At 38.1% G+C, this 26715-nt stretch overlaps 1 protein-coding gene across 2 annotated transcripts in view; it reads right to left on the minus strand.

Moving 5' to 3' along the window:
* Nucleotides 1-26715, minus strand: part of NSMCE2 (NSE2 (MMS21) homolog, SMC5-SMC6 complex SUMO ligase) — a 224180-nt gene that overhangs the window by 119939 nt on the left and 77526 nt on the right. For both annotated transcript variants that reach the window (XM_082675228.1, XM_082675229.1), the window contains exon 4: nucleotides 26491-26644. In XM_082675228.1, coding sequence (XP_082531354.1) covers nucleotides 26491-26644 — 154 coding nt within the window. The remainder of the gene's footprint in view (nucleotides 1-26490; nucleotides 26645-26715) is intronic.

The following is a 26715-nucleotide window of genomic DNA, read 5'->3' on the forward strand; positions in this document are numbered from 1 at the left end:
GCGAATTCACAAGAATGAAATGTGTTCAGAGTTCCTAGAAAAAAATGTAGCAATGCAGGCTGCCAACTTGTTCAATGTCAAGCTCTAGGCAGTATAGCCACACTAGCAGTAAATGACTCAGAGTGAGTCACGCTTAAGCTATTTTTGCTTTTAAAGTACTGCCAGGCACTGTGTTAATATTCAACCCAGAGTAAATTTAGCCCAACAAGAAAACAAGTGTTTCCATGGTTGCTTCTTCACAGTGTTTATGGTATATATGCAGCCATTAGGCACAGGAATCTAGCCAGATAAATTAAGTAGGAATGCTCATCTTTCATTTATAGCCAGGCTTTGGAACACTGGAAACACTAAATGCAACTTAGGCTGTTCTTTCATCTCCTTCTGTCTATCTGCCCCTCCAGAACCCTAATAGCCAACTACACAGAAAGGATACTATTCATGATTCATTTAAAAGTTTGTACCATTAAAGTACCTTTAGTGGATTGTTGTTCATGGATTTTATTTGGCTCCTTGTTGTTTATAAATAAACAACAAGGACCTACTGTATAGCAGTAGTTCCCTGTATAGCACAGGGAACTATATTCAATATCTTGTAATATTTTATTTGAGTCACAACCACTTACATGTCTCTGATGGTGCAGCCACAGGGGACTAAAGTGCTTAAAAATTATCTAGCAAAACCAGGAGGAAATGTGGACTATAGATACCAAATGGAATCATTATATAGTATCATGCACAGTGAATGGTCAGAGTCTGGTAATATGAACACTCACAGGGTGTTTAAAGAATACTGGTTGTTCTAATTCGAAAAGATACATGCACCCCAATGTTCATAGCAGCGCTATTAACAATAGTCAAGATATGGAAGCAACCTACGTGTCCATCGACAGATGAATGGATAAAGAAGATGTGGTATATATACACAACGTAATATTCCTCAGCCATAAAAAAGAATGAAATAATGCCATTTGAAGCAACATGAATGGATCTGGAGATTATCATAGTAAGTGAAGGAAGTTAGAGAGAGAGAGACTAATGTCATATGTATCATTTATGTGTGTAATCTTAAAAAATGATACAAATGAACTTATTTACAAACAGAAACAGACTCACAGATATAGAAAACAAACTTATGGTTACCAAAGGGGAAAGCGGGGGGAGGGATAAATTAGGAGTTTAGGATTAACAGATACGCACCACTGTATATGATATAAATAAACAACAAGGACCTGCTGTATAGCACAGGGAACCATATTCAATATCTTGTAATAACCTATAATGGAAAGAATCTGAAATTCTCATTCTGAGAAATGAATGGCTAATATCTGACTGATCTAAAAAAAAATTTCAGTTTTTCAGAATATGCTATTTCTATTGCAAATGCACATGGAGTTCTTGCACTTGAGTAACACAGTGACTACGAAATAGATGCCAGGACCTTCCCCTAATTAAATCCGCCTGTCTATTTATAGCTGTTAGAATCCTCAGCTTTATCTACAGAATCTACGCTGCAGTCGTATACCATGGTTAGCTATTCTGCTCAGCAAAAAAATATTACAGCTAGCTATCCCAGCCCAGCTTTCCAAAGTAGGATGCATGCACCCCAGTATGCAAACTCTTAGAACTTTTATTCAAAATTAACTTTTGTCTAAAAAATGAGGGGGAAAAAAACTTTGTTTCACTAATCATGTATATACCGACATTATGCAGACCGTGTATTAAAAATGAATGAACAAAATATCAGGAGGTGCATGCTCCTCCGGATGGGGGAGAACAGTCAGAAATATGTGGAGACCACTGCTTCCATGAACACAGCCGCCTGAAGGACCCAGCCTTCTCCTCTTCATGTTATATCCCAGTAGATGTTTGTTTGTTTGTTATATTTAACTGGTCACCGGCACAAAGAAAGTAGAGTGGAAAGGCCTAGGTCAGAAAGCAACTGGAGAAGATAGAGAAATGGTAATCCGAGCAAGGCAAGTCTGGAAAACAGCCACACAAAGCACCCAGTAATGACAGCACTGGGCACAACGACAGTCCCTTTGAGTCAAAAAGCTGACCAGTTAGGTCTGGCTTGCGTGAATGGCATCTTAATTCCCACAGAAGGCATCTAGCGCAAGGCCTGACATATAGTAGATACTTAGTAAGTCTCTGTGGAATAAACAGATAAATTACAAACCTGTATCTCTACAAAACATCTCATTTGAAACCCATGTATTCTAAAGCTCTGTATTTGTTACCTCTCTGTTTACTGTATAGGCAACTTTCACAATCTAAAAGCCTAAGGGTCGAAAAACAATTTATCAGAATTTCTTGCTTCCTCACAACCTTGATCACCGATTTCACTAACTCTACCAATACCAGGGATCCTACTTATCTGTACTTGGAAGTTCCATATTAAGAGGAATATAAACAGTAACTAAATCTTCACAGAAGGAGCATACTAACATTTAAGCAGAGGCAAAGATGGGGAGGGATGAAGAGTTGAAGCATGAGATTTTCAGGGCAGTGAAACTATTCTTTATATTATAATGGTGGATACAAGACATTATGCATTAGTCAAAAACCCACTGACCATTTGATCCAGTAGTTCTACTTCTAGGTGTAAAGACTTGAAAGCAGGACTTATAAGTAGATATTTGTATACCAACGTTCATTAGTAGCATTACAGCCCTGCGGTGGAAACGACCCCAGTGTTTATTGATGGATGAACGGATAAACAAAATGTAGTATATACAGGCCATGGAATCTTATTCAGCCTTTAAAAGGAATGAAATTCTGTTACATGCTACAACATGGACCTTGAAGACACTGTGCTAAGTGAAATAAGCCAGGCACAAAAAAGACAAGTATTACATAATTCTACTTACAGGAGGTACCTAAAACAGTCAAATGTACAGAGACAGAAAGCAGAACAGTGGTTACCAGTGGTTGGGGGTGGGGATGGGAACATTTAATGGCTATGGCTTCATTATGGGATAGTGACAAGGTGCCAGAGATGGACAGTTGTGATGGTTGCACAACAAGGTGAATGCACTTAACGCCATTCAACTGCACGCTGAAAAGATGTTGGAACGACAGATTTCATGTTATACGTATTCTACCATCAAATCCCCCCACAGAACAATATAATACAAAGAGTGAGTTCTAATGTAAATGGTGGACTTCAGCTGACAGTAATGTATTAATATCGGTTCATCAACTGTAACTGACAGACCACACGAATACGCAAGACGTTAAAAATTGTAGCTGTGGGGGCGAGGCAAAAATCTCTGTACTATGTGCTCCGTTTCTCTGTAACCCTAAATCTGCTCTTAAAAAAAAAAATGTCGATTAATTAAAAGAAAAATCTAAACAAATGAGGTTGCTCTGTGGCAAACTCCTTTCTTTCATGTTGTGCCCTGCACTGACTCCCCAGTGATCTGTTTCCTTATCCAGGACCCTTAGTCCCTTTGTCTGGACCCTGGGCCCCCGCCACTCAGCCTCTTTGCCTGGTTCCAGCCTCCTTTTCTGCCAATTCTGATCTCATCCCTTTAATGTTCACGTATTTCCTGGTGCCCTAGAGGCCCAGATTCCGGGTTCTCTTGTTCCCATGGGCCCTGGATGCTAATACGGTTTCCCAGTTTGTCTACCTTGCTCTGACCTATGACTTGTCTTGACCTCACTGTCTGTGTATATTCTGGCTGGAAGTGACCGGGTTACTACTGACCCTTGGTACTCTAAACCTTGATATAGTTCCCTAATTCTGTCTACCAACCTTGTGTTTATCTGGCTATCAAGCCCAGCCCAGCCTAATGGTAATTAAATATGAAGAGTGCTTGGGGGTATGATATTGGTACGAAATGAAAATATTCAAAAACATTTCTTAAAACTAGAAATAAAAATGTTCTTTATTCAGCGTAAAATGCTTCTCTATTAAACTCTTAGGGGCAGATTTTTATTCTACCTTCTAATTTCCTGCTTTAATTCTATGATTACAGGGTATCCTAAATGTAAAGCAAGAATTGCAAACTTAAAGGGCTACCAAGGAAACACAGTTAAAGTGTACCAGAGATAAGACAAGGGAATGGTCAGAATTGTGACTGAGAAGCACAGAGACAGAGAATAGAGACAGAGACAGAGACAGAGAAAAGAAAGGGGGCAGCATGAGTGCCTTATGTAGACTCTATTGTTTAAGACACCGAGTTTGAGCCAAACCAGCCCATAAAATGTTTATTTATCAAAATACCGGAGAGAAGCTTAGGCCTAGGAAGGATATGGGCATTCAAATCACATTTCAGAATGGTGAACCCTTTGGCCAAGTGAGGATGCAATTAATAACAGGACTAGTTTCATTACACTGTTGGGATGGAGATAACCCTATGAAGGCTGAAAAGACATTCTTCTAAGGCCTGATGCATTTTGCTGCCCGTGTTCTCAAAAAAGAAAATTGTATGGATGAGAATAAAGGCTTAAAAAGAAAAAAGAGCACAAATGTCTCAGATTTCTTTTTCATAAAGGGGTTTACTCTTTTAAAGCCAAATACTTAAGTTCTCTTCTTTCCTATCCTCATTTTATAAAAGGGAACTGAACTATGACCAGTTGTTATCATTTACTGCCAAAAGCAATTTTTGGATCAGAAAATATTATTACACTTTGATCCCAGAAGTTTTAAAAACAGATTAGAGAACGTTCTTCACTTTGAGTCCATGACATGAGACGAATGGAACAAAGTCTCTGCTTGCCTACCCTGAGCATTTGAAATGAGCAGATGAATTAGAAAAAGGCACACATTCCTCTGGGCACATGGGGCACATGCCTTGGAGATTAGAACAGAGACCAGTATTTAGCCACCCCTTGCCACCTCAGCCAGGCGCTTTTGTGTAGTGTGTAATAAACTCTGCAGCTGTATACAACAAACCTCTCCCATCCCACCGTTAGAAATGTTATTTTAATAAAGGAGTTAGTTTGATTCCGTGAGTCAGTACTTTCTAGCCCGCTGTGTCTCTGTATCTGATAAACAATCCCCAATTTCCAAACTATCTAAGCTGTCAAAATAATTCATTCCCTGGCAATGACTTTCAATGGTTTGATACTGAACCACTTACCTGAATCCTTCCCTGCCTCAAACTTCAGCCTGGCTAACAACTTCACTGCCCGCTCTACTCTTCTCACCTTGCTGCCTGGAGTGGTGCACATGATAACCTCGTTAAGAACTAGGCCTCCCTGCCCAGCTACCCGGCTCTCATGGCCTCGGCTCTGCAGGGGCAGCCCATTAGCTCAGCCAAGTCCCTGAGCTCCTCCTTTACCCAAGAAAGGCATCTTTTATGAGATTCTTCCCACCTACCTCACCCAGCTCTGCAGAGTAGACCCAGAAAGGCTCTCTCTAGGGCTACCAGGAAATAAGTCATAAAATCTTATTGGTATCTTTAAGCGAATTTGTGTTAGCATCTCTGACAAGGTAAAAGCCAGTACTAGTAAATAGGCAGGGTTTGAGTACTGAGAATGAGTTGTATATATAGTAACAGACACCCGTCATGTTAATTAGAATATTTAACACAAAGGCAGGAAATAGTATAAAATAACTTACATAAATAGGTAGATTCTGCCCACTTAGGATAACATTCATAGAGCACTATGACATGTAACTAACTGAGGGGGAAAACAATGCAAAGATGCATGAAAGAATGAGTGTATTTTTCATGCCAAAACTTGGGATACGTGGTCTGACAAGTATATGTCAGTGGAATAGAACAGCACAAAGTAGAACTCTCCTAAAAGTTAAGGAACATAGTCAATGAAAATATAAGATTATTCAAAATTGCAAAGAGTTGCTAACGTATGGGAGATAGACAGAAATGTTCTAAAGGATAACCAATGGTATGAAGCAGAATAAGAGCAGTTTCCCTGGTTTATGTACATGGCAAAGACCAAAAGGTTTAATAACACCTGAGTCGGCCAGTATGTTGGAAATGGGCTCTCCTATACATTTTTGATGGGAATTTAAATTAATATAATCTTTATGAAGGGCAATTTGTCCTCCAAAGTAAAATTTTTTAAATTTATATATTGACTCAGTAACTTCCCAGGATTCACATCTTACAGATACAGACCTACTTGTGTGGAATTTTGTATACATAAGGATATCCACTGCAGTAATGTCGGTAACAAAGAACAATTATCCCCACCATCAGGGGACTGGTTAAAAATTACGAGCTGCTATGTAGCCAATAAAAAGAATGAGGAAGCCCTAATGTACTGATATGGAAGAATATCCAAAATCTTTTAAGTGGAAAAAAAAAAAAGCAAACTAGAACAGCGTGTCTAATATGCTACCATCAATATACACTCACACAGATACACATACTTCTAACAGGGATACAAAAGAAAGCGGCAATAGTAACTGCCTCTCAGGAAGGCAAAGACCCTTCTTTTCACCACAGTCTTTTGTACTTTGTCTATTTTACACTATGTGCATATATTACCTAATCAAAAGATAAAAACAGTCAGAAAGGCCAGGAATATATATGTATATAGTGCATAGAAAAAAAGAGACAATCTCGGGCAGCAGTGGTCATCAAAGCTTTCCCACAGAAGGCACTGTAGTGAAATCAGCCTGACGGGGAGTGGCTACGTGAGGCTGCAGAGGCTTCCAGGAGGACAGACTGGAGAGGCAGAAAGGAACGAGAGGAAACTATTTTTTCTCTGCAAAGAGAAGGTGGATCAGAAAGAGAGACTAACAGTATACAGACACTGAATGCTACCCCCTTTCCCACACTCCTTCTATAGTACTTCTCTCTGAATAGGTCATGTGTGTGATTATATAATATAATCCATTCAGTTACTGAATGTCTACTATGAGCCAGGAACTATGCTAGATGCTGAGGACATGAAAATTGATGAGACTCAGTCCGTGATCTCAGTAAGCTCTCTATCTGATGAAACTGCAAGTCATAGAGTAGAAGAATTCCATAGAGAAAAACCTGATTAGCATGTATCTAAGAGCAATTATCTATCCATTCTACATCATGCGGTGATAATAATGGTGGTGATGAAAACAACAGCTAACACATATAACATTTATGGTGTGCAAAACACTGTTCTAAGTGACTTTCATATATTAATTCATTTAATCTTCACAACAACCCTATGAAGTGGATATACTCTTAGTATACCATTTTAAAAGACAGAGAAACTGAGGCACAAAGAGTTTTTTTTGTTTTTAACTTATCCATAGTTACACAGTTAGTGAGGGGCTAAACCCAGACTTGAACTCAAAAAGTGTGACTCTAGAACTAAGCTATGAACTACTATTAGCGAACCTGAAAGAATAAGTGCCAATCTCAGAACAATAATATGATCTCACAAATATCTGCATAGGACTTTGCAGTTTACAAAATACTTTCATGTGTTATCTCATTTTCAATATATAATAGCCCTGTGATACATTCTCTTTGAAATGAAAACACATTCCAGCTATTAAAATAAATGAAATAATAAAAGCTACTATAAATTCTCAAAATTCTCATCACTGAAAATAACTGTGGTAGTAGGAAAGTTTCAAAAAATTCTATACGAATTCATCACATCGTAAGGTTCAAGTTAGTATTAGTCAAGCGTCACTGCTTTCCTAGGACAAGGCAATGAGACTAGACAATGGGATTTATGTATTTTAAATGCCATTTAAACAGTGAAATACTGGCTCTGATTTACTAAAATAATGATTCTTAGACTCTATTGTTAATTATACAGTTATTTTGACCACTTTGGCAACTGGTATATATTTAGATATTGTACTATTCAATTAGCATTAAATGAAATGCATTTTTTAACATGGCAGGATTCTGACTTAGAGGCCTTCAGTCATAACCCCAATAAAATGCATTTTAATCAATCCTCCTCAAAATAGTTTAAATTGTTTAAATAGAACAAACTAGAACAGAAAGTTTGAAAAGCAAATTTACTTGTCAAATTTAGGAAAGGAAATTCCCAATTAATTTCTACCAACTTAGCTCTTAAACAGATCCAGACATGCTTGTAGGAAGTACCAGTCCCCTTTACTCAATGGGGGTTTCCTTACTTTTGTTAATTTTGGATTTCCTTGTCAGCAGGGACACACGATATTTATTTCTACTTTTCCAATCAATATATAAGTAAAGTGAGCACTACTCAGTGAAAATGAAGTGTGCATAGCCCTTATACAGTAAAATAGATATTCTCTACTCAGTTTTCCAACCAAGGTACACAAATATCGGATGAAAGAAAATTAAGCCTCGGCACAACTGGAGGGAAAAAAAAATTGCCAGCCATCTTGCCAGCACAATGTTTTCTACAGGGTCTTTCTACAGTATTATCGCATGCTCTTTAATATCCGCCACTTTAAAAGGCTCTCTTTAATTAAATAATTACTTTCTTGGGAAAACACAACTCAATCCTAAATTGAATAGGATTCTCACCTCTCCACTTAAATTCTACCTCTTCTTCAAAGTCTTGTTCAAAACTCATTTTCTCTATGAAGCCATCACCCTCTGGTTTCAAAGCTCTCTCCCTTCTCAGGTGTTAATTATATGAATCACATATCCTGGCATTTGATCGTTTGCCTCCTATTCTTTTTCTAACTCGGCGGCACTCAGTTTATATTTCTCTCATGGCACTTATTACTTTGCTTTGAATCACAGTGATTTTAAGTATCTGTTTCTCTGCTCCACTAAAAGGACAAAGTCACAGCCAGCTGTGTGCACTATCTTTGATTAAAGCCCAGTCCTCGACACATCAATAATAAATGCTTGTTGGATTGAATGGATATAAATTTTGCCCATTTTGTAAGAATACAAACTTCTTGAAACAAAAGAATATGCCACATTTCTTTTTTCTCTATTCCTAGATACCTGGCCTAATGCCAGGCACTAAATAGCCATTTTTGAATATAAATTTGTTGAATGTATAATCAACATATGCCACGTAAGTAAACCAGTTGTAATTAAATTTTACTTATGCTAAATTATCTCTTCAGTTGCTTTGATATCTGAATAAACACGTCCCTGATCAAAGGGATGACTCAAAAAAGTGAGGTTACTTCAATTACCCCTTATTTTGAGGGTTGCATATTGAGAAGAGAGGTTAGTAACACACACACACACACACACACACACACACACACACACACACACACACACACACACACAGTGAAAACCTGGCCACAGTACTTTCTATCTCCTCCCATTAAGAAGCAGTGTCCACTCTCCCATCCCTTGAATCTGGGCTGCCTGGCGATTGCTTTGACTAATAGCCTAGCAAAAGTTACACTGTGCAATTTCCAAGCGGAGACCTCAAGAGATCCTCTGCTTCTGCTCTTATCTCCCTTCTACCACTCTGTGGACAAACCTGAACTAATCTGCGGGAGGATGAGACTGCATGAAGCAGGGACAAGCTGTGCTGACTGAGGGTGCCCTAGACCAAGAAGCCCCAAGTCAACCAGGCAGCTGGCCGCAGCTGTGTGAGTGAGCCCAGCCAGACCAGCAGCAGAGTCACCTAGATAAGCCCAGTCCAAGTGACCAATCCACAGTATCAGGATCCAAATGAACGGTTTGTCAAGTCACTAAGTTCTGGGGTGGCTCATTCCACAACTAAAGCTGACTGAGTGCTGAAAACCCAACACCACTTTTTAAAACTGAACGCTTACGTGGTGTCACAATGCCGATTGTTATTCCACAGCAGTTTTGAACTTTAGAGCCAATGCAAATCATTTTTATATGTTTAATTATAATTGAATAAAATATTCCAATTATGATTAAAGCACAATTTCTAACTAAAAAGTAATTGTGAGCTTTTTGATTGATTTAAAAAAATCTATTATCTAATAAATGAATACAACTCATCTCCATCCCCTCATGTACCATGAGAATTTTTTTTTTAAACTACACAATGTGTTTCTTGCTTCAAAATTGGATAAAAATCTTTATTTTTAAACACCCCTATCTGGGAGGGGCAAAAGAAGCAGTGAAGCAAACTCTTAATCAATACTACCAACAAGAAGGAAAAACACAGAAAATCAAAAGCAATGGCTAATTCTGCCCCCCAATCTTATTAGATTATGGAATTTAGTTTATGAATTTTGAAATACGAAAAATATGAATAATTTTCGGTCTAGGACTGAGAAGTTTGTGCATCCTTGTTAACAGAAAATTCAACTAAAGTAAGAAAATGATACCAAGAAGAGACACTCTTTCTCCCTTTAATGTTTTTGGCCCATGTGCCCCTTGGTCCTCCTCTCAGCCACCCGAGCATCCCTTGCTGGCTCCTCCTTTTCTTCCACTCCTTGACTCTCTTGGACTCCTCCCCCTGCATGGGTTACCTACTCCCACAGCTCCAGCTGTTGCTCAGGAACGTGTGAAGAGCCTCGCTCCTCCTCTCCTTAGCCCCGGTCTAACACCAGCGCTTTCCTCATTTCCAACCATTTGTTGAAGATCTGTGCCAAAACCTAGGCCCTTAAACTCAATATACTTGACAATTGAGTCTTCCTCCCCACCTGAAGACCAGCTCTTCCATGAGACATCTTGCTGCTTTTCATGGTATTATCTTTTCCCCAGTTACCCAAACCAGAAACCTCAGAGCCATCTTCAACTCCTTATTCTCTTACGTCTATTCTTGTTTTAAACGAGTGGACAAGTCCTAAAGATTTTACTTCCACTACACCTCCTGCGTTCGACGTCTTTTCCAATTGCCCCACTGTAATTCAGAATGTCATCAGGGGGCTTCCCTGGTGGCTCAGTGGTTAAGAATCCGCCTGCCGATGCAGGGGACATGGGTTCGGGTCCTGGTCCGGGAAGATCCCACATACCGCGGAGAAACTAAGCCCGTGTGCCACAACTACTGAGCCTGCGCTCTAGAGTCCATACCACCGAAGCCTGCACTCCGTAACAAGAGAAGCCACCACAATGAGAAGGCCGCTCACTGCAACTAGAGAAAGCCCGTGCACAGCAATGAAGACCCAACGCAGCCAAAAAAAAAGAAAGAAAAAAGAATGTCATCAGTACTGAACTGGACCACTGTAACAAGACCTCTTCCCACCCCAATTTACCCTATATACCACAGCCAGACTTATCTTCTTACAGTTTGAATACAATCAGATGGCTCACCTAATGAAAAACTGAATGCGCCTAACCCTAACCCTAACCCATGGCTTACTAATTAAATTATCCTATTTAAGGCAACAAGTAACTCCATAAATCGGCCCCAACTTACCCTTGTAATCTTATGTCCCAGGTACTTATGCTCTAACTGGATTACTTGCTGGTAATCATGTCCTGTGCCTTTTTCCACTTCTGTTCATGGCTTACAGTATTTTCCTACCCAGTAATGGTAATCACAATACATATGCAATATTTATACTGCTTTAAAATTTAATATTATATTATAAAGCATTTTCTTAACGTTTCATTTTTTAGATGAGTGATTTCCTCAAATCTCTTGATGGGTTCCAAGTTTTCCTACTGAATATCACTGAGAAATATCTTTGTATAAAAGAATTTGCTTTGGGGGGTTATTTTATTAGAATTAATTCCCCAAAGTACAATTACCAGAGAAACGTTTTAAAGAGTCTCACTATATATTCTGTACCTTTAATATTCAGTTGATTATAGTTATCTTAAATTATTATTGTATTATCAAAGCTTAAGCTTGATCCTCTCATAACTACATTGTTGGTATTTATAACCTATAATTTTAACACGCTTCTCCCAACATTCTGCCCCTTCGGGGCCTCCACCTCTCCTCCAACTTCAAACTCTAGTCTCCAGCTCGTGCAATTACCAGAATTCAGCTGTAGGCCAACGGCCATCATAGCAAAACCAGAATAGCTTATTGCTTCTCAAAGCCTGGAATTCTGAAAACATAATAATATACTTTCTATTTTTAGAGGTGGGGTCCTGGGGGAACTTGCTATTCAAGTCAAATGAGTCAGTCAAGATGAGAAAGTTAATATATTTCAGTCAGTTTGTCTGTGCTGGCATGCACCATCGCCTAAAGCAGTGAACACAGAATATTTTATTTTAAAGGACAGTATGCATACACGTTCAAATATCAGAGTATAAATAGGATATTTCAGTATTGGTTTCCATTTTGCACACTATTTAAACAAAACAATCAGCCTATTTCAAAGCCGCTATAAACTTTACTTCAAATTCCTCTCTTGCCAAATAATCTCACATGCTAACCTTCCTAATCTTTGCTATTAGATATCCCTCTTCAGATTAAAGCTTCTTAAAGGTCTCACATGATACCTGTGCACTTACTCTGCCGTGGGGAAGACTCCAAGAAGTCAGTGATATCTGTATTAAGGCAGAAGGGTAGACTCTGTTGTAACCAAGTGAAGGGAGAGGTGGATCATAAGCAGAATATTCCATGAAGAGATCTAGTAAATGTCAAGGTCTGGAGGTGAAAGAGAACACAATACTTTCTGGGGACTGCAAGTGTTGGGATCAAAGGGCATAGAGGAAAGTGGTGAAAAAGTAGAACAAAACAAAACAAAACAAAACAACCTGGTTGCAAAAAGGGCCTTTATTCTAGGAGGGTTGGGGGAGCCTCTGAAAGACCACATGGTGGACAACCATGGCCAGATCTACACTTTACAACGATCAATCACTCTGGCAGAAACTGACAAGAGGCCAGTCTGGAGCAGGGAGCACGTAGGCTGAGAGTAAAATGGGAAATTGAGCAGTAGTAGCAGTGAGAGCAGAAAGAAATGGAGAAGGGCTTGGTAGAGGGTTCTAGGAATGGGACTAGATAGCACATCTTCTTAACTGGCTGAAAATTCTTACTCATCTCTTTGTAGGAATAATTTTCTGCTTCTACTTTTGGTTAATGTAAAATAAAGCCACTGTCCTCTAAAGCAGAAGGAAAATATACCTAAATAAGCAACTACTATATTTTCTTGACTCTATACTACTATCGAATGTAAGAAGCATCATCAACTTAATGTTTTATGTGTGGGTGGAAAAGTCAATGCTATCACATGAACAGGAGAGATGGAGGTTACTAAGCCTGATGGTTGGGGGAAGGAATTAAAAATTCTTGAGTCTAACTTGTAAGTTTCCTGCTTTATGCAGTTGAAGTCAATGAATAGTATCCCCCCCTAGGGAAAGAGGAAGGAAGTACCTTCTACCAGTAAGCAGCCAATGGTCAAACTGGGCAAGGAAGGTTGCCAGAAAGTCTGGGAACACCTCCAGCCAATTGGCAGCCACACTTTGTACTTAGAGCATGGTTGTTGCCCAGATCTACCAAAGCAACCTTGATGAAAAGGGACACAACACCTTACTCTGTCCTCTCATTCCCAGGACTAGTGTGCATCACAGGATCTGTCATGGAATATCTGTCCCACGGAGGGGAAAAAAGCTTCCATAAACTAAGTTTTAACCCCACTTTGCAATCCTTCAATCATTCCCCAAATATACATGAAGCACTGGTTCCATGCCAGGTGCTGTCCTAGGCGCTGCGGACAGCGCCAATCACCGTGGACAAGTGCTGCTCTGGCTCAGGTGACATTCCAACCAAATGCAAACTGCATGATGAAGACTAAGCACCCCATACTAAAGAAAACTGAGTAATTTATCTGACCTGGAAAACTTTATTATTTTATTTTAAAAAATAGACTGATTACATTTATTTTGGAAAGCTCTACTCAGTACCTTTCATCAACCCCCTCCACCCCACTCTCATTTCCTCTCCAGGTTCTTTGAGTCAAGTCCTAGGACCCTGTGATCTCAAGTGACCAGTATCCTTTTTCTCTCACTCCCAAGACATTAATTACTTGCCTGTGGTCCTGCTGCCTAGCCCAGTGTTCTGCGTAACAGAGGTGCTAGTTCACTAAAAAATATAATTTGAAATAAGTCAGCAGGTGATTAAAAAAAAAAAAAGCTAAATAGCCAGGTTCAAACACAAAGCAGATCCTCTGCAGTTAAACATAGAGTGTACCTGTAAGAGAATCCCTAATATAGTAAAGACTCATGCAGGACACAGTCATAATAGCTGCAGCTCCTTTTCATCTGCTCCATTACGTCCACTCACGATGAATACATTTCACCAGACGCAGCATGGTTCATTATGTGACTAGGGCTGTTCCTGACACTTCACTCCCTGCCTCCCTAACAAGAAAAGGTTGCCAAAACCAATATTGTACTGAAAAATGATTTGTTACCTTATCAACATTTTTCTGTTCACACCCTTGTCAATGACAGAACATTCCTTAACTACTTGACAGCCTATTTTATCCTTCATTACAATCTCTTAACACTTTTACGAAATGACTAAAACACTCTGAGCTTGTTTCCTTGCACTTGAGGATTTATGCCAACTGCTAATGATGTATAAAATGTATAACTTTGGAAATAGAAATTATTAAAGTTATGCCTTTAAGCAAGTTAAAAAAAGATTAGGAAATTAATATTTGGGGAGTATATTACAGTTTATAAAACACTTTCACTTTTCATTTAAAAATATCTGGTTTAATCCCTATACAACTCTGTGGGCTAGGAAGCATTATTATTATTATGTGACCTACACTTTACAGAAATGTAAAATTCTATTGATTTGATCAAAAATACAAACTATCATTTGTTTGAGCCAGAATCTGAATGTATATTTTCTGATTCCAAATTCCAGGATCTTTCTATGGGTTGGACAGTCTCTGCCCTTAACATTGTTATCAGTGGAGCTGATTAAATACATGACTTTAAAAAGTTATCAAGAAAAAAGGATTTCATGACTAATATTAACAAATACAAGGCAAATAACTCTGAAGGACAATTCTTGAATGTAACAAAAATATGAAAATATGATCGTTAAGGCTATCAAATTACACATATGAATCGACAACTTCTTTTTAGAGCTATTAAGATGTGTACCGCATTCCACCTAAACTCTGTAAAGTGAGTAGATGCTAACTAGGTGCCAAAGACCAGAATGTAAGCTCCATAAGCACAGGGACTTGTCTATTTCCTTCACTGTTACGTTCCCATCACACTCAATAAACACTGGTTGAACGAATGAATGTGAAGTACAACATGGAGTACAAAACTGAGGCTCTGAGATAGAGAATTATAGTTTCCATTCAAACCCAAGACACCAAGTACACTTTAATTTATTAGATAATTGCTGAGTAATTTATATGTGCCTATGTCTATGCTGTGTATTTTTGGATCTTCCCTTTTAGACAACAAGCTACATGAGATCTGGAATTAGAAGTCAGATTTGTGTCCTCTACAATGCCTAGCTAAACAACCTTTGGTAGATCATTTTCAACCTTGATTGTACATCAGCATCGCCTGGAGGACTTAAAAAAAAAATGTCTGGAGTCCCATCAGACACCAGCTAAATCTGTAACTCTGGGGGGTGGTGACTGAGCTCTAATTTTATTTTTAAGGTGCACAGCTGATACTGATATCCAGTGATGGGTAAGTGCCACTACTGCAAACTAATGGTCCTCAAACTCTGGCTTAGTGGAGAATCACCTGGAGGGCTTGTTAAACTTCAGCCCCATCCCCAGAGTTCCCAATTCAGTAGCTCTTGAGTGCACCTGAAAATCTGTGTTTTTAATAAGTTTCCAGGTGATGTTGACGCTGCTGGTGTGGGAACAGACTTTGAGAACCACTGCCACAAACTATGATGATTCTTGAATGAATTAAAGGATAAATGTTCGAGATACATGAATAGAAAAACATGAACGTTATATGAAAAATTTAAATATAAAAAATGAACTTCATGCTCAATATCACTGGTCATTAGAAAAACATAAATTAAATTCACAATGAGGTAACATTACATACTTATTAGAATGGCTAAAATTAAAACCAAAGTAACCCAAGTGCTGGTGAGGGGGCACAGCAGCTACAACTCTCATACACTGAGAGAGGAACGCAGGAGGGTATCATATTGGAAAACAGTCTGTCAGTTTCTTTTTTAAAGTTTCTAAAACTTTATTAAGTGAGAGCTGAAGTCTAATGAAGATAAGATACAGTAAGTCATCCTTAGATACTTAAAATGTGTTAAAGTAAAATATATTGAGTGAACTTTCAGATACAATTGAAGAAATATTGTCAGTAATCTTTGTGTTAAAAAAAATCCTGGATATAGAGAGAGGTGTTGGGTGACTTTAGATTTACCAATGTCACCATAATATTTTTTCAAAAGGGGATGAAAAAAAAGTTGTGATATTAAATATTGCCAAATTTCACATCAGTCCCCAGGAAAATTCTACAAAGGACTGTGAAAAAGATGATTTAATAAATCACTTAAGAAGCTGATCATCAATATAAACAAACATACAGGCATAAGGAATAAATTCTCATGGACTAACGTAATAAGATAGGATTACTGACTAGATCAAAAGAAACTTACAAATACTGGGAAAGTATCTTAATTTTCAGTAATTCATGTAAGTATTGTAGGGGAGGAAAACTTTTCTTCTTCCCTTCTAGGTTCTTTGACTGGTCTAATAACTAAGTTGACATAAGACAGATTAGCAGGAGAAAAACAAATTTAATTTTGTATGTACGGAATCTATAAAAATAAGACTCAAAGAAGTCACCCAAGCAGGCAGCTTTTATACCTTTTAGACAAGGAAACAATAGATCTGTGAGAAAATGACAAGTAAAAGGGGTTTGGGCTTGGGGTAGCAAGTTAGTGAAGGAGTAACAAGGTGTTTTTACACAACTTTCTTGGCCCTAAATTCCCTATCTCTGGTGAGAAGGATGCCTTCTACCTCTGGTATAGGGAGGGTACCCTTCAAGTGGGAGATTTATTTCCTGCTTCCAGGGAGGGGCAAAGGAAGTCAGTGTGTCCATCTTCCCCTGGTTGTTTCTTAAGTAACTTTAATTTAAAATAATCAATGGAATATTACTCAGCCACAAAAAAAGAACAAAATAATGCCACCTGCAGCAACATGGATGGACCCAGACATCTTCATACTAAGTAAAGCAAGTCAGACAGAGAAAGACAAACATCATACAATACCACTCATATGTGGAATCTAATTTTTAAAAAAATGATACAAATGAACTTATTTACAAAACAGAAACAGTCTGTCAGTTTCTTATAAGTTAAATGCATACTCACCATAGGAGCCAGCAGTCCCATGCCTGGATATTTATCTAAGAGAAATTAAAACTTATATTCACATAAAAGCCTGTACGTGAATGCTTATAACAGCTTTATTCATAATGGCCCCAAGCTGGAAACCACTGAAATGTCCTTCAACTGATGACTGGATAGATGAACAGATGAACTATGGTACATCTATATGATGGAATACTACTCAGCAACGCAACGCAACAACAAACTGTGGACGAAACTCAAATGCATTCTGCTCGGTGAAAAAGCCACTTACAAGGCTACACCCTGTATGATTCTATGTATGCAACATTCAGGAAAAGTAAAAACTATATGGAGAAAAGAAAAAAAAAAAACAAAGAACAGTGGTTGCCAGGGGCTGGGCTGGGGTGGGTGTCAACTACAGATGGGTACACATTATATACTAATCTAACGACTATAACACGTCAATCTTCCAGCCTCAGGGACTAATAACTTGACAGGACAAGACAATTCTTTTCTTAAGCATTATGTGCATCGTCCCTAGGACATTTACTCCTATTCTCGGTCGGGCTGCTTTCTGGGCACGGATGGCATCACACTCTCTCAAAATAAGCCACCAGGAGAGAAACACCCATAGATCACAGTCTGTTTAAACTTGCTGCTGACTCATTTCTCCCTTGATAAACTCAATCTTTCTTCCCTAATAACTTTAATTATAGTCATCTCTCATTCTAAAGCTTCCCAGTTTCCTCGGAGATGTATTTGTTATCCATGTGACCTCCTGACTGTGAGACACTGGGTAAATATGTCACCTCCAGGATTCAGTCTGCTAAAAACAGAACCTGCATTTTTCACACATTCCTCTCCCGCACGTGGATGTCTCAAAGATTAAAAGGGATGATGTATCTGCACGGGATTATTGCCATTATGCTTGAAATACATTTCCTGGAATTTGTTCTAAACTTGTGGTGCAATAAATATCCTATTCCTCTCTCCCTAGGCACGGCAACTGTTCACACCGGAAATGGCATTCTTAGGCACTATTTACTGGGATCTGGAAAAGGAGGACTTAGTTTCAAGTCTCACTCTGTAACTTACTTTGTGACCTTGACCAAACCACTTGCCTTCTTTATCTATAAAATGGGCTTCAGCTACTATGTGTTTCTCTAGGGGCTACCTTGAAGGCAATATCAAGCACATACAAAGTACTATATGATGCCTGAGATGAATCCTACTCCCTGATCTCTAAATGGAAGTGACTAAGCAAGAGATTCTCTCTCAGCTAGATGAAACAGATTCCATCAGTGTCATCAGAGGACATCAATGTAGATCTATAATCTGGGAGACCCAAACAAACTCTTCACTACTCAGGAGTCCTAGGACACATCAATTTTTAAAGATGCGTGAAATGCTTGAGTTGAGAGAAGAGAAAAAACATGCAAGTGTTTTCAAGAGTTGGTGTGGTATATAAGGGAAAGAACATGAACTTTGGTGTCACCTAAACCTGGGTTTGAATTTCAGCACTTATGATCTTAGGGAAGTTATATTACCTCTCTTTGCATATTTTCTAATCTACAAAATGGGTACAGTTCTCTTGTAGAGTTGTGAGAAATAAACAATAATGTACATAAAGTATGCAAATTCCATACCCCTTCCATAGGTAGGCCCTCCAACAATGCCTGTACGTTATTCATTAATCCAACAAGCACTGATTAAATACCATACGTAGTAGGCACTATACAAAACCTGGTTATTACTTCTAATATTACTATTTTCCAAAAGGACCAGGGAAAAATCTAGAGTGAAGGCGGAGCAGATGGGCATCTTTATTGTTTATTACAATGCACACGTAGAAAAGCCGATTTTTCACTACCAAAGAGCTCCCTGATAGCTTAATGCCCTGACTAAAACTCTACCACAACAGAATCAATCTAATTTGAATTAATATTTTTCTTCACTAATTATTTATTTGGTACCTCAAATCTGCTTTAAGATGTAAAAATTCCTAGGAAATAACTTTATGAAACAGAAGAGAGAGGATAGTTACACCTCTTCCTAATACTCTCTCTCTACCCTTGGCATCTCCTGTCTTCTGGTTCCACTGTTTACTAGCTTTGTAACCTTGGGCATATCACTTAATCTCTCTGAAGCTGCTTCATCATTAAGACGGGAATGGTAGCGCGTAGCTACCACTTACATAAGTAAAGACCTACAGGAAAGAGAAACCATATGGGGTGGGAAACACAAAGAAAGCAGAAGGGAGGAGAGAGCCACAAAAGAATCAGACTGAATGACTCAAAGAGGAAGAGGGAGAGAGGCAAATACACAGAGAATGAAACATCACCATAGGGATAAATTTCACTCAAGGAGCATGAGTCCTTAGGCCAGCAATGCAATACAGCCTGAAAAAGTCAATCTTTGTTGTGAAACTTACGACTTTTTAGCATTTCTCAGCAATTAATGGGTCATCCAGCAAATGAATGGTGATGGTGTCGTCAACATCAAAGAAAAAAATGAAGATGAACTGAGGGCCACAGAGATGATAAAAATGTCTATAGAAGAGCCAGCAAACTTAAATTTGTATAAATTTACTTAAATGTTCTAAGCAATCACACTAAAAGTGAGCATCCATTCCTGAGCATTATGCTGCTATTATAGCATTATGCTGCTATTATAGCATTATGCTATAATATGCTGGTATTAAAATCTATGTATTACTACATATACTATACATTTACACCAACATATCACTATAATGGGTTATAAGCACAAAGTCATGTATGATGTCTTTTCTGAGTAATTTAAAAAATAAAGAATTTTCAAAGACAATAAAAGTTGTTAACCTTTGCTGCTGATTTTAGATCCCAACTCTATACATGCTAATTTTCTTCCTCTTCTTTTCTTCTTTGCTGATGACACAGTATTGAAGGGAAAAGAAGTTTTATCATCAGACTACCTTAACTAGGTTCTGACCCTCTTTTTCTAGTTGAATAATTCTGTTCTGTAAATATTACCTGAGCTCTGATTAGATGAGGAACAAAAGAAACAAAGAGATGAATAAGCAACTGTTCCTGCCTTAAAGGGTCTTGGGCTTTGGTTAACTGCCGGCCAGCAACACACGTTGTTTGGATAGACAGTTATGCTGTACAACAAAGAAATTTACAGGTTGAAGGGGATCAGGATTAAGTCAGGTTGATCAACACCTGGCGTAGTTTAAATGCATCCAACGGATTTCTAGGCACACCCCTTTTCCCTGTTGGCACCACCACCTTTGTTTCTTCCTCATCTCTTTCCTTCCAGGCTTCAAAACTCACACACAACTTCCCAATCTTCAAAGATGCTAATCTTTTCTATACCTCCACTGCTCACCTGCAAGTAGGTTAGGGACTCCCATACCTGGCCCCTCACCATAAAATCTCCACCCGCTTTTCAAGAGAATCCACTGGGTTTCTACTCCACATTCCCAAATGATGTCAAATACACATTCTGGCCTTACCTTGAAGTGTGTTGAAGCAAAACCATCCCTTTCTCTGAAGAAATCATAATCTACTGTTAATTGGCCAAATTAAGGCTGATGTCCCTCGTTAAGTGCATAACAAGGCACTGAAAAATGGTATTATGAGAAGGCAAAATCAAAGATCGCAAACTGAGTTTGCACAGTGTTTTTAAAATTTAGTAACTGAAAAATAATCAGCTAAGCTTCTGGGTTTTCCAAAAGAACCTGAAGATCTGGCAACACTGGGTCCACCCTCACTCATAGCAACAAGGGACTGGCACAGGTGGCAGGGGTCTCCTTTAAATACAGCCTAAGCTCTCAAGTATATGACAGTTCTCCTGAAGACTCTTGTGACTATCAAGGATCCGTGCTATATACATTCCATGTGCCTAGACCTCAAGGAATACAGCAGTAGGCAAAACACGGAAGTGCCTACCCAATGGAACTACACTGCGGCTTTGAATAGATGCTGAAGGAAGGGGTAAGCAACCCATAAGGAACAGTAAAGTAAAGGTATTCTATTGTTCCTAAGAACTCCCTATCTAACGGGTTCCTTGAGGTGAATCCTTTTGTGAAGTGAATGGCCACTCCCTATTTTATCAGTTTTGAGAGCTATAACGAGCATGTTTCAAGTGAAGGTACATAGTTATTTTGTGAACCCATATAAATACAAGATTACAGTGTAAATTCCTGTGAACCCGTATAATTACAAGATTACAGTGTAAATTCCTATGTCTGTATAGATATATCTGGATACAAATATCATTATCACTGAAATTGATTTCTGAGTTTCACTCATGGATTCAAATATCTCTGTATCTTATATTCTGCATATCTCCTATATGACCTAAATATACTGTTAAATTTGTGGTGAACATCTTCAGATTAGCAAATTTGCATTAAAAAAGACATGCTCTTATAACTTTTTTTTTTTTTTTTTTTTTTTTTTTTGCGGTACGTGGGCCTCTCACTGTTGTGGCCTCTCCCATTGCGGAGCACAGGCTCCGGACGCGCAGGCTCAGCGGCCATGGCTCACAGGCCCAGCCGCTGCACGGCACATGGGATCCTCCCTGACCGGGGCATGAACCCGTGTCCCCTGCATCGGCAGGCAGACTCTCAACTACTGCGCCACCAGGGAAGCCCGCTCTTATAACATTTAAATGTACCATCAAAATTACATTTCATATTAATTTATTTTAATACTAAAGATCTCAGATTCACAGTAAACTCTATTTTGAACACAAAGTGAAGCCCTTAAACTGTAAGGGTTTCTAAGTATGAATTATTGTCAAATGCCCTCAATTTCTGCCTTGATGACCTACACTAAAGCTTCTGATGCCTGCTAATCATATAATGGGTAAATGAATAAAGGACGCCAAAAAGATTACGTGATGACTTGAGAAAGTGTCTGTATAGAGGTGCCTGCACATTCTAATTAAGTTCTCCTGATGTTAAAATTGCAGGAGACCATGAGTTGTAATAGTGTAAACTGTTTAGGTAAAAGAGGCAAGGAAGAGAGAACATTATGTGAACACATTGGTCAGATAAATGAAAATAATTTCATGTAACAAAGTCTGGTTCTGTCTGCCCTAAACCAAGTCATATTGTTTATTTTACAACTTGGGTTAGTAAGAACATGATTACCATTTAGGGAAGTAGTTTTCTGTGAAATTATTCCCTAGCTCATTTATCATCACCACCGCCAAGTATAAAAATTATCTTCAATCACAATCTCGATTTACATGACTCCAAGAATTAGAACTAAGAAAAATGGGTGGCATTGGTAGGGAGACCAGGCTACTTACTTATTAAGTGATTCAAACCCAGGTCTTCTGGCTGCTAAACTCATATTCTTTCCACTATGCTGTACTAGTTCTTTCTCAATAATAAAGTCTAAAGTAAGCTTTCAGAGTTTGCAAAGATCTACTATCTCATTTAATCTTGGTAATAATCCTGTGAAGTTGGGGCAACATAGTATCTCTAATACAGAGGACACTGGGTACCCAGGGATAAAATAATTTATGCATAGAAGATGGACTGAATGCCTGGCAATATCCATAAGATGCAAATAACTACTAAAAAACCTTACTGTGTGCAACTGAAGTATTTGACCTTTAGAGTACGCATATTCTTAAATGAGTACAATGTATCTGTTACCCTTATATTCTAGGGATGGTAAATACCAGATATCTGTACTGCTCCTCTTCTTTTCCACCGTAATCCTCCAGCACACTCTTTTCTGCTAGGCCCGAACCCAGCCTCAGAATCTTTTTGAACACACAGTTCCAGGCAGCCCCTATCAACTGACACAGATAAAATCTGCATTCCTATTCTGACTCTCTCCATTAGGGCCTACATTATATAATATTGTGAAATATATAATATTCTATAACATCTTACGGAAAAACCCAAAGGAACTTTTTGGCCAACCCAATACTTTTTTTTGACATTTTGTCTTTGCTTTTGATTGGATATTTGTTTTCATGGTTCTCACGTTATTTCACATTTGTATATATTGTCTTCTCCAGGTACCGGGACTCTACCTTATTTTGATCTCAGAGCACCAGCTGCAATGATTCATACACAGCAGGCACACAAGGTGTTCTGAATATACCTGAGACAAATGCATGGTATTTATGAAAAAAATCTGAAGTTAAAACAACAACAACAAAACAACAACAACAACAAAAACCTTCCCTTGTTTCTGATTTTAATTTAGGCCAGGAGTTGGTAAACTTTTTCAGTGAAGAGCCAGATAGTAAATATAAGTTCTGTGGGCCAAATGGTCTCTGATGTAACAACTCACCTCTGCCATTATAGTGTAAAGCACCCACAGACAACATGTAAATGAATGAGTGTCTATATTCCAACAAAAATTTACTCATGAACACTGAAATCTGAATTTTATATAATTTTCACATGTCACACATTATTCTTCTCTTGACATTTTCCCCCAACAATTAAAACATATTAAAAAATAAAAACATTCTTAGCTAGCAGGCCATAGAAAAAGAGGGGGTAGGCTGGATTTGGCCGATGGGCCATAATTTACTGATCCCTGGCCTAAATCTGCGGTTTTCAAAGTGAGAACTTCAAGTGGTCTGCAAGATCCCTTCAGCAAGTCCAACTACCTGTATGTGAAGCCAGATTTTCTTTGTACGCTTCAACCAAAACAGTGTACAACAGACTGACTGCAGGAGCAAATACGAGGATCCAGCTGCCTTCCATTAAGCCAGAAACTGAAGAAATTTGCAAAAATGGAAAACAATGCCAATCTTCTCACTAATTTTTCTTTGTTTGGAAAATATATGAACGTTATGTCATAACGTTCTTTGTATTAACATGTAATGGGCATATGATCGATTTTTTGAAGTGGATTAATATTTTTTAAATTCCTCAGTTTTGATTTTGAATTAGATGCCAACAGCTATAACCCATGGAAACAAAAGCTGTCTGGGGGGCCCTCAGTAAACTGTCAGATGTAAGGGGATCTTGAGACCAGACAGTCTGAGAACCGGCTGCTGAGCTAGAGTGGGGTGAACGGATTCCTGCCGGCAGGGCCGCCTAGGCCGAGTGGGAGCACGTCCTTAGGTCAGGGCACCTGGCAGACGGCCTCATTTCAATCTCCTTCTCGACTTCCCCCACCTGAGAGTTTCCTGGCATTTCTTTCATTAAATCCTGATTTGGTAAAATTTAATCCCATACAATTTATGTCCTCATAGAATAAATCTGGTGAAAATGTGGGGTGATTTTCATGAAAGAACTCTTCTGCTATGTGCAGACCATAAAAACGCTTTAGCCTTTGTCAAAATAGACAACTAGATGCAAGTATCTCTCCCTGGCTTGTCTTTTCCAATCTTTAAAAAAATTACTATTCTAATTCTTTGCCTTCAGAACACCTCTCAAAATAAACAGATTCACTGGCCTCTTTATAAATCACAGTCCCTTTGACTTGGCTCCACAAACACTGTAGGAGCCTGGTGCTAATCAGCATCCTCACTGGCGTTAAATCTAAAGAAAGGAAATCCAGTAGGCATGGTGCAAGCTTAATTGATAGCGTTAATAATAATACTGCACAAAAAAATCATATTTTGCAAGTAAAGTATACGCATCTTATAGGGCATCTTAAGAGAGTCTTAATATTTTGCTTGTTCTACCATTTGAGACTTTTTAAAAGACTACTGTAGAAGAAATAAAAGGGAAAGCTGTCTTAATTCTAGTGTTATCATATGTAAGGAAACCTTACATAAGGGAGCTCTTCTTTCAATATAAGTTTACTCTGTCGTAAGTTTTAACTGTCTAGACAAGTGATGTATATACTGCTGGCCTGGGGAAACCTCTCCCTCACCCCCCATTTTAGAGAGAATTAAAGAAACAGTAACTATAATTCCAATAATAATCATTTTGTTGAATTATATATCCTTAATTATAAACTGTTTTCACGTGAGCGTATGATTCTAAAGCTCTTTATAGTTTTCCCTTATGGAATAGTAACTTTGTAAACAATAACAACGTGGGAAGAAATCTCTACTCTTGGGTATTTGTCCTTTAATCTGTATTATAAAATATCTAAAAACATCAAGAATTATGATCAGATGGATGCTAAATCTGCCATAATTTGTGATTACTGGCTCCAAGTAGAAAAATAAAATACATTTGGCTATTTTGACCAAGACCAAAACTTCAATTCCCTAGCATCTTAAGACCAGAAAGGCACTAACAAATTATTACCTGTTTGGGGGATTATTACCCATTTGGGGTAACAGTGCAAATTATATTAGGGAGATTTTGGTAGCTGTGTTGTTCAATGAAGAACAAAAAAACGGATTTAAAATGTGGGAAAAAGTGCTTACTGTTTATATCTACAGTAAAAGCAAAAGTCTCATCATGATTGCAAAACATTCCAAATTGTGAAACTTAAGTTATTTGTAAAATAGACAAAAGTAAAGCAGCTTCCTCAGTCATTTTTTGAGATCTCAGCATCAATTTAAAGCAAATGCTTATATTTAAAAGAAAGCCTATTTCAAAATATGAATCCCTATACTAAGTACAAATATGAACACGAAGTAAATTTATATATCATGCATTTCTGTTCCATGTGTATGCACAAATGAAGGTGATATGAAACTAAAGTTTTAAAAAAAACTTTATTTGCCTCAATTCTTTAAGGAATAAAAGAGCCTCAAACCTAAAAGAAAGAACAACAGTTGATGCTAATGTAAAAACAATAAAATTACATAAAATTGTTACATGGACTATATGGAAAAAGAGGGGGGGAGAAAAGGACATATGTACTTCACTGTATAGAAAATATATATTTCTGCCAACACTGTCTACAAGATTTTTTGGGTACAACTAATAATTTTTTCCACTGTCATTTTTAAATCAAAATTATGTTCATTAAAAACCTGAGTATAATAAAGTTTCTTAGGAAGGCAACGAATCTAAAGCGCACATGGAATTTACACTACCACCAAGACAGAGGGATCAGGAGAATTCTGGTCTCATATTTGAGAAGACACTGCTCCTGCTACTCTAAAACAGCAAAACTAGAATCAAGGTATGGTTGTTTTAAAGCTTGGCACAGCAGTTTAAAATGTGAAAAAACACCACCGTTATTTTAATAAAATAGCTTTCAGTTTTATTTTCCCAATTCCCTCCCCAGCAGTGGGACAATAACAGTGTAACTTTCTCTACCTGCTGGGGAGTTTTCTTAGCACTTTGTGGAAACTGTTGGTTTTCAGAAATGGGCAGGCTGATGTGAACCAAAGTTAGACCAAATACAGAATTGCAACAACAATACAAAAGCAATTTAGAAAGAGGATCAAGCCAAGCAGATAAGCGAACTCTATAAAATCAGATTTCTGGGACTGTTCATCCAGTCAGTTCCCTAATTTCAAAAAGCCAAACCAAAGCAAAGCATGCTGACTTACATTGCTTCTTTAGTTCTTTCAGCTGTTGTTTAAATTGTGCAAATTTCTCATTATTTTGAAAGTCTGCGTCAGAATTCTTATTCTGTAAAGCCAAAAACTTCTTCTCCACTAATAATTTTAGATCGGGTATTTTTTCTGGACGCTCTTCTTTTACCTGAGGAAGACAATAAAGTTACTTTAGTTAAAAGTTAACAATGACACAGTCTTGTAACAGTACTTTTCTCT

This window comes from Grampus griseus (assembly GCF_964374135.1).
Source record: "Grampus griseus genome assembly, chromosome: 17".
In the NCBI taxonomy this organism is placed as follows: domain Eukaryota; kingdom Metazoa; phylum Chordata; class Mammalia; order Artiodactyla; family Delphinidae; genus Grampus; species Grampus griseus.